This window comes from Palaemon carinicauda, chromosome 35, assembly GCF_036898095.1.
Source record: "Palaemon carinicauda isolate YSFRI2023 chromosome 35, ASM3689809v2, whole genome shotgun sequence".
Taxonomy (NCBI): domain Eukaryota; kingdom Metazoa; phylum Arthropoda; class Malacostraca; order Decapoda; family Palaemonidae; genus Palaemon; species Palaemon carinicauda.
In genome coordinates, this window is record NC_090759.1 from 18,090,853 (window position 1) to 18,100,852 (window position 10,000).

A 10,000-nucleotide genomic window follows, 5' to 3' on the forward strand; every position below is an offset into this window, starting at 1 on the left:
CGGAGTTCATTATTCTTGACACGTTTTGGGGGCCGGGTGTATTGGAAGGAGAATTTCCCATATATAATATAGAGTATGTATGTATGTATGTATGTATGTATGTATGTATATATATATATATATATATATATATATATATATATATATATATATATATACATATACATATTAGTATATATATATATATATATATATATATATATATATATATATATATATATATATATATATATATACACATATACATATATGTATATATAAATATATATGTATATATATATATATATATATATATATACATGTACTGTATATATATATATATATACACACATATGTGTGTGCGTGTGTGTGTGTGTGTGCGTGTATGTTTCTGTTACAGTGAACGGCAACCATTCGGAAAATAGATCTCCCACAAATTGTCCAAACTAGCGTGTTATGGCTACAAAATCGGAAAAGGTGAGAAACGCTGAATCTGTTTGCCTGCGCGTGAGCGTGTGTGCACATCTATCTAAATATTCAGCTGTCATTTTTGACGGGTCGCGTACACTAGTAATTCAATAAAGGAAAAAATGGCAATGGAACAATAAGAAAAATAAAGCAAAAGTATTTAGTAACTAACACATTAACAGCATTGGTGGAATAAACCAGTAGTGCCTTACTCAGAATTTGGAAAAATACCCGATTTTTTTAGATACCATTCACAGAAAAGATTACCTTATTTATGAGATCAAGAGGAACTTCTAGTCTTGGGCCAGACGTGGTGTTCCGGTCTTTCCAGGCCACTTCAAAGACCGCGATACTGGAATCCGTTTCAACAGAACCAATCATCTGCGCATGGGAAGTTCAAAGTGCTTTACTAATAATTCCTTCCCCTACAATTAATCTACTTCACTACAGCCCTATATTCCTTCTTATGCATTTCTTACAACAGCAACAAATGCAGCCGTTTCTATTCTACTGCAGGAAAAAGGCCTCAGACATGTTCTTATTCACGTCTAGGGTAAGGACAGTTTTCATCACTCCACAAGTGGGAGACTTGCTGATCACCGCAAACCAATCTAGTATGGGTGTTCATACCTAGTATAGCTTTGCTGATCATGGTGATACACAAACCCTTTCACCACGTTAAGGTATCCTAACACAGAAAGGGTATTCCTAATGGCCTGTTATTAAATGGCATATTGTTCAGGAGGAAAAGTACAAGGATACTTAAAAGAATTAGAAATACATAGAGATATAGGAACTAAAATATATACTTGTCGAAAAAATTATTTTATATCCAACAAAATATTAAATAAAAAAAATTCTACAATAGACAATTTTAACATACAGAAGAAGAACACCAACACATACAGTACATCTATAGGTCCGTTAAGGGCCAAAGGAGTTTTGATAACCCCCTTGTGTCAAACCTGGTACAGAGAAGTGGAAGAAGCCGTGCCGTCGGTGACGTAGACAACGGAACACCCAGGGCAAGATGAAGCCCCAAGCACAGCAGATGCCGCATTTTGCGCAGCAGACAGTACTTCAATTTCTCCTAAAGAGAAAAAAGCCGATTGGAGAAGTCTTATGTCAACCTAGTATCACCTCAACAAAAAGGCTTGGGCTTGAATAACAGTCAGGGTTGGTGTTTTTATCGCCTATAATTCTCTTTGGCAAAATGTTATGCACAAATAATGGAGAACTTGATATTAGCGAGTTATTTATGATTTGAAATTTAAAAGAAATTGTTATTAATGGGCTATTTGTGAGTTAAAATTTCAATATATGTTTACAGTATATATATACATATAAATATAAACAGAAATATAAATATATTTTTCAATTATATATATACATGCATGCAAACATACACAGATATATATATATATATATATATATATATATATATATATATATATATATATATATATATATATGCGTGTGTGATTGTGTGTGTGTGTGAGTGTGTGTATTTTTCTTAACATTCACCTCTGAGACTGAAGGCTCTTGAAAGCAACGTAAGGATTGTCCAGAATTTAACAGACGCTTCCTTCATGTTGGTAGTAGTATTAGTTGCGACCAGCTAGCTGTATCGCCATTGAAACTGGAAAAAAGGTAATATATATAAATATATATTGTTGATGCCCAACGATTAAATGTAAATAATGTTTGTTGTCTAGTTATCGCGATGGTTAATGTTAAGGTTTGCTGTGTGGTAGTTTGCTGGTTCGAGTCTATGCTCGGCCATATGAATTGTTTACTTGGTGTTGGGTTGTTTTAGCTAATTTACGCATAGTTCTCCGTCACGTGAACTTTATGGTAATCTACTGTGTCTTCCTGTAAACAAATGAGAAAACTTATCAGTTTAAAAAGTGATTTCATACAGAACGAATATAACGAAAGTTGGTATTTATTGAGGAATATTTGGACCGTTTGTTATAGGAACACAATTGTAAGTAAACGCCTATTATATACTGTTTTGGAATAACGGATTCATCTTTTCCCATTTGTAAACCTACATGTTACATAACGTATGCCTTTAGATGAGCCTTAATTATATTGATTTTGTGTATGACCTTTTTGTAATTAGCAGTTATACATGCATAATTTACTTAATTAAGCTTTGCATATTGTTTCTATCAGTCTTAGTTATTTAACTTAATAATTTTGTGTACATTAGCATATTATTTATACGTTGATTTCTTTTTCATTTATCCATAGTAATTGAACCACATCACGTCACTTCACATCACTTCAAGTTATGCTACATACGTCAAGTCTACATGTATAAACTCCTAACAATATAACCATATCGATATTAACGTCATGGATCTAATAAAGAACTATATGTGCGTGTCAAAATTGTGTTTCTCCATCATTCACGTTAAGCAATAGAAGAATAGAGCATTAACATCGTTCAATTAAATTGTTAAACTACCATCAACGACTCACGCTGAAATTCTATAATAACTCTTATACGTGAGTCTTAAGAAGTGGAATTACTGCCCGTTATAAACAACTACAGACAAGATGGCGTCGTCTGATGAGACCGTTCAGAATAGTGCTCCGGACCAAAAATCGGGTACGACAGTTGATATTCGAACATTGAAAAATAAATTGAGATCATCACTTGGCAACGTAACGAAAAAACGCAACGAACTCATAGGCCTCATGTCAAATCCGGACAACCTGCACTTGGTGAAAATGTGTCTAGAAGAATATAACGAAGCTTTCGATAAGTACAAAGAAAACTTCAATTGTGTCATGGATAACATCTCAGACGAATTGGAGGAGGACCAGGAATTGTCCAGATATGAGACCAAGGAAATTAGCATTCTGCAATTCCGGAACCATACTGGTGAATGGATAGCTATAAACGAAAAACGACTTGAAGAAGACCTGGAGAGTCTTTTAAGCCAATCTGGTTCAAAACGTTCTTCCAAACGGCCTTCTTCCCTTCCTTCTGGCAAATCGGCTACGTCCGAAAAGGTGCGAGCCAAAGCACGCCTCGCCGAGTTGCTTGCCGAAAAAGAACTTGTGACAAAGAAAAAGGAACAGGAGGCAAAGACAGAAGAGATTCTATTGGATATCGAAATAGCCAAGACTCGAGCAAAAGCACGTGTTTTTGCAGAAACCGAAAATGACATTGGCGACGACAATATTGGTAACAAAGACAATGAGACACATACCAGCATTATTGTGCAACGAGCCAACCATCAAGACGTGAATGTTATGGTTGCTGGACCTAGTGTAGCTGCCCCTGGAATTTGTGCGAGTGAAGGTGCTATCACGGCTAGGGGTGGCAATATGGCTAACCAGGTTATACTCCCTGTCACCCAGGAAAATAGTGCCAGCTTACCCAGTCTAAATCCCAGCACTGCACAAGAATTTGTTCCCAGAAATTCTTCAGAGACTGTTACTAACACTCTTGCAACTCCAGTCAACGCTTCGAATGCCAAGTCATCAACGTTTCCAAATCTAGAACAGTATACGTATCCGCCTGTAAATATACCTGTGAACAGTAACTTTGGTGCACCCTATCCACTGCCTAATTCACCTCCAGTTAACACCATACAGCAGCAGATTAGTGGTATCGCCACAGCTCTAGCTTTGCCTGCACCGCAAGTTCCCAAGTTTACCGGTGATCTTCTGGAATACAGTGACTTCATAATGGCGTTTGACACCAGGATCTCCTCTAGAACAGCCAGCAGCAGCGACAGACTTTACTACCTTCTACAGCATACAGACGGTGAACCTAAGGACCTCATCAGCAGCTGTATATACATGCAGGCAGACCAAGGATATAGTCGGGCAAGACAGTTGCTACAACAAGAGTATGGTGATCCTTATAAAGTATCCCTGGCATACTTGAAACAACTAAACGAGTGGAAGCCGATAAAACCAGACGAAGGGAAATGTCTGAAAAGATATTCGCATTACTTGCTAAAATGCTTCAGCGCCATGCAAACACTTACTCACCTGGCTGTTCTTGATCATGCACCAAACCTGCAGGTGGTAGTCCAGAAATTGCCAAGTTATCTCCAGAATAAATGGCGCGAAAAAGCCACAAACCGCAGACTCCTCGAGAACAGGTCTTCGTGCTTTGGTGACATTGTCCAGTTTGTTATTAACGCAGCAGTGTGTGTCAATGACCCAGTGTTCGGCAAAGAAGCAATGCATAGAGAACTGAATTCTAGTAAACCATCAAAAGGGAAACCAACAGAATCTGCATTTGCTATGCAAGTTAATCATGAGAGCCAAAGTAGAACTCGTGGTTTTAGGTCGCCCTCCTGTTTTTACTGCAGCAAAAATCACGATCTGGATAACTGTGCAGATTTCAGGCAGAAATCTCTCGAAGAGAAAAGAAAGTTTATTATAGAGCAGCGTAGATGCTTCAGTTGCTATGGTCTGAATCATACATCGAAGGGGTGCATGAACAAGCGAAAATGTCACAAATGTGGCAAAGGTCATCCTACGGCCATGCATATAGATGGCTTCAAACTACCTTGGAGGTCGGACTACTCTGACAGATCTTCATATTCTCAAAACCGTACAGAGGAATCCAGCCAAAACCCTCCAGATACCGCTACCAGCAACGTTATTTCTCATGACTCCTCCATGGTTCTTCAACCAATAATACCTGTTCGTTTAAAGCAGAGGGGAACCAACCGAGAAGTTCTCACCTACGCCCTCTATAACCCAGGAAGCACAGGGTGCTTCCTATCAGAAGAACTGAAAGATGACTTGCAAGCTTCCGGTGTTCAAACAAATCTGCGTCTGAAAACTATGCATGGGGAAAGCATAGTCAAAAGCTACCTTGTCCAGGATCTCGTTGTCAGTGATATAAACGGCCAGAATGGTATACTGCTTCCAAAAACGTATTCCAGACAAGAAATTCCAGTGAGCTATGATCAAATACCCCGTCCAGAACTGTTACGACGCTGGCCATATCTTCATGACGTGGCGAAATCGATTCCTGAAATAATGCCAGAAATAGACATCGGTCTACTGATTGGCAGTAATTGCCCACTAGCAATGGAGCCTCTGAAAATCATATCAACAGACGGCAAAGGCCCATTCGCTCTGCAGTATCGTCACGGATGGACAGTCAGCTCCCTGGTAGAAGACAACAGTGTAACGTCTACACATCGAGTAAACAGTAATCGCATTGTGACCGAGGACATTGAGCAGGCTACTGAAATTCTCTCCCCAAACAGAATACAGAATATTCTGGAAAGTGACTTTATTGACAGCCAGGTAGCAAGGTATCCTGGAGAGAAAGGATTGTCTCCAGAGGATACTACATTCATGAAGAAGGCCGAAAGCAATGTCGTGTTTAAAGACGGTCACTTTGAGATCCCTCTCCCTTTCAGGAATCAGAACTTAATGGTGCCAAATAATAAGATCCTTGCAATCAAACTAGCACTCTATGAAAAGAAGAAAATGCAAAAGATCACCTTTGCAAACGAGGTCGAGAAACTCAAGAAAACAACCACGAAAGAAGACAAGAGAGAACACTCGCTACCAAAAACAAGTACGATATTCCGTCTCGACCCAGTGCTCATCGACGGAACTCTGCGAGTGGGAGGACGCCTCTCGAAAGCCGCAATGGACTCTGATGTGAAACATCCTATGCTACTTCCACAACATTCGCACATCACCACTCTAATCATACGAGATGCTCATGAAAAACTTGGCCATGCTGGTAGAAATCACACCATTGCAGCAATTAGAGAACGCTTTTGGATTGTTTCAATCAACTCTGCTGTCCGACGTCAACTCCACAAATGCATAACGTGCAGAAAAATAAGAAAGCCATGCCAAGAGCAAAAAATGTCTGACTTACCTCAAGATCGTCTCGAGCCAGCTCCACCATTTACATTCACAGGCGTAGACTTTTTCGGGCCGTTCATTATAAAAGAGGGCCACAAGGAGCTCAAACGTTACGGCGTCATATTCACCTGTCTTGTCAGTCGCTCCATTCATCTGGAAGCTGCTAACAGTCTCGAAACGGATTCCTTTATTCACTGCCTGCAACGCTTCATAGCCCGTAGAGGTACGGTACAAGAAATCCGATGCGACAACGGGACCAACTTCATCGGAACCCGGAATGAGCTGAACAAGGCTTGGTCAGATCTAAACCAAAACAAAATCCAAAACAAACTACTGTACATGAATATCGACTGGAAACTCAACCCACCTATGGCATCGCACATGGGCGGCGTATGGGAGCGCCAGATCCGTACCATTCGGAAAGTTCTATCTGCGCTATTCTTCGACCATGGGACTCGCCTCGATGACGAATCATTCCGCACGCTACTCTGCGAGGTAGAATATATTGTGAACTCAAGACCGATCACGACCTGTTCTGATGATCCTGACGACATGGAACCACTAAGTCCGAGTCAAATCCTCCATATGAAGTCACCCAAGAGATTAATACCAGGACCTTCGCAACCAGAATATGTGTACTCCAAAAAAAGGTGGCGTAGAGTACAATATTTGTCGGACTTGTTCTGGACCAGATGGAAAAGGGAGTACATAGTCAGCCTGCAGCAACGCCCCAAATGGAACAAACAACAACGAAATACATGGGAAGGTGACATCGTGCTCCTGAAAGACGAGAACACGCCAAGACTTCATTGGCCACTAGCACGTGTAACAGAGGTATTGCCAGACTCCAGAGGCGTTGTGAGAAGCGTCAAACTTCGAACCCAATCTTCTGAATTGCACAGACCAGTGAGCAAGCTCGTACTCTTGCTTCCAAAAGAAGATCAAGTGTTATAGATATTATCCAGAGACACTATATGACATTGATATATTTTCTAGTTCATATCTGTTTGTCAAACTCATTTTTATTTTGTTGTGTTTATCGTTTTAATGTTCGTTCCTTAAGCTTGTTTTATTCATGTTCTATTCACGTATTGTAGTATGAAATGAAATATTAGTTGTGCATCTTATATTTTTTGTAAATCATATGATTTAGAGGTCGAGTATGTTGATGCCCAACGATTAAATGTAAATAATGTTTGTTGTCTAGTTATCGCGATGGTTAATGTTAAGGTTTGCTGTGTGGTAGTTTGCTGGTTCGAGTCTATGCTCGGCCATATGAATTGTTTACTTGGTGTTGGGTTGTTTTAGCTAATTTACGCATAGTTCTCCGTCACGTGAACTTTATGGTAATCTACTGTGTCTTCCTGTAAACAAATGAGAAAACTTATCAGTTTAAAAAGTGATTTCATACAGAACGAATATAACGAAAGTTGGTATTTATTGAGGAATATTTGGACCGTTTGTTATAGGAACACAATTGTAAGTAAACGCCTATTATATACTGTTTTGGAATAACGGATTCATCTTTTCCCATTTGTAAACCTACATGTTACATAACGTATGCCTTTAGATGAGCCTTAATTATATTGATTTTGTGTATGACCTTTTTGTAATTAGCAGTTATACATGCATAATTTACTTAATTAAGCTTTGCATATTGTTTCTATCAGTCTTAGTTATTTAACTTAATAATTTTGTGTACATTAGCATATTATTTATACGTTGATTTCTTTTTCATTTATCCATAGTAATTGAACCACATCACGTCACTTCACATCACTTCAAGTTATGCTACATACGTCAAGTCTACATGTATAAACTCCTAACAATATAACCATATCGATATTAACGTCATGGATCTAATAAAGAACTATATGTGCGTGTCAAAATTGTGTTTCTCCATCATTCACGTTAAGCAATAGAAGAATAGAGCATTAACATATATATATATATATATATATATATATATATATATATATATATATATATATATATATATATATATATATATATATATATATATATAGAGAGAGAGAGAGAGAGAGAGAGAGAGAGAGAGAGAGAGAGAGAGAGAGAGAGACATTAACATATTTGCATTCTCACAATAACATTAGATGATCTCACGTCACGAACGATCATTAACATCAACTTCATTTATCTTTCAATTATCCTACACTTTTCTGACACTATTTACATCAAATTTGACTTACTTTCAAGTTAACCAACCCATCCTTTCACACTTGAAATCCTTATTCTCAATCTTCCATTAATAGTTAGTGACTTGGGAAAATACAACCAATTTGTTGTTAAAGGAGAAGTAAAATCCAATTAATTAAAAGAAACAAAAATTGAATTATGCATTTCATCTCTTACTCGTTTTATTTCAATTGGTTATTGGCCTCGATTCGAAGTTGTGAATTTTTTCTTTTAGAGTTTATTTTCCTGATTATATTTTTCGTATTGGGTGGCTTTTCATGACTTCTAGCATGCTGTAGTGGTAGTAGTAGTAGTAATAATAAGAGCAGTAGTAGTAATAAAAGTAGTAGTGGTAGTAGTAGTAGTAATAAGAGCAGTAGTAATAATAATAATAGTAGTAGTAGTAGTAGTAGTAGTAACAATAATAGTAGAGTAGTAATAATAATAGCAGTAGTAGTTGTTGCTGTGGTATATATTTCTTAATGAATTCCATGGAAGCATTTCAAATGCTTTGAAGGTCAAGTTTTTGTGGCTTCTCTTTAACAGTTTCTTATCCATTTACACTAATCCACACCGAGATTTAACACATTCCGAATATTTCCTTGTCCATCATATGTAATATATTTTCGGGAAAAAATATATGTTTTTTAATAAAATTTTTTATAGCATATCATTACTAATAAATATAACTTATACAAGACTAATGTAAACTAAAATACAAAATGATTTCGTATATATTAACTTTTTCTTGCCTTCTTTCGTTCCATGATCTATGTCAGTCTGACTCGAGAAAATATTCCATTATAATGGATTTACAAAAAAGGAAATGTTAAAAAAATGAGAGAAAAACAACTGACTTTGGGCCGATTTATTTTTTGTATTAAACAAAGTTCTAATACAAGAATTTATAATAAACTAAAATAAAGGTTTGATTTTATTATGCTATTCAAAAATTCCATGAAAAGTTTCTAAGGTTGAAACGTACTCGTAACGTAATACGACCAGTTCATAAGACTATTGATTTTCTTCCTAGTGATTAAAACCCTATAAACATGATACTAAATACTAGATATACAAATTATACAGTATGGATGAATGTATTAACCACTCAATATCTGAGTTGAAACATGATGAAAAACTTATTAATTTTTCTTATTTAAATCACCATTGCAAAATGTTATTAGTTTCTGGTCACTCAAACAGATTTTACACCTACTGTGTATTTCACGGACCATGACACCCTCTTTTTTTAATATAACTAATGAACTAGGCTTCTGATTAATGTGAAACTGAAACCACCAGAGTTTGAGACACCGACCTAATTAAGAAAAATGGATTCAAGCATCTACTCCGCAGTATTGTCTTACTTTATATAGAGAAATGTCATCTAAATTCTGTGGTTATGGCGAGAACAGAAATTAAGACCTGGCAACTAGGCGTAGAATGACGTATGTCAACCATGACGTGAGCCCCTGACGTTTACACCTGC

The 10,000-nt window shown here is 37.2% G+C and overlaps 1 protein-coding gene across 3 annotated transcripts in view; it reads right to left on the reverse strand.

The window, feature by feature from the left end:
* Positions 1–10,000, reverse strand: part of LOC137627398 (glutamate receptor 1-like) — a 36,828-nt gene that overhangs the window by 17,803 nt on the left and 9,025 nt on the right. For all 3 annotated transcript variants that reach the window (XM_068358483.1, XM_068358484.1, XM_068358485.1), the window contains exons 2-4: positions 1,972–2,086; positions 1,413–1,537; positions 715–828 (exon numbers count right to left, since the gene is read on the reverse strand). In XM_068358483.1, the coding sequence (XP_068214584.1) occupies positions 715–828; positions 1,413–1,537; positions 1,972–2,038 (306 nt within the window). In that variant the 5' untranslated portion in view covers positions 2,039–2,086. The remainder of the gene's footprint in view (positions 1–714; positions 829–1,412; positions 1,538–1,971; positions 2,087–10,000) is intronic.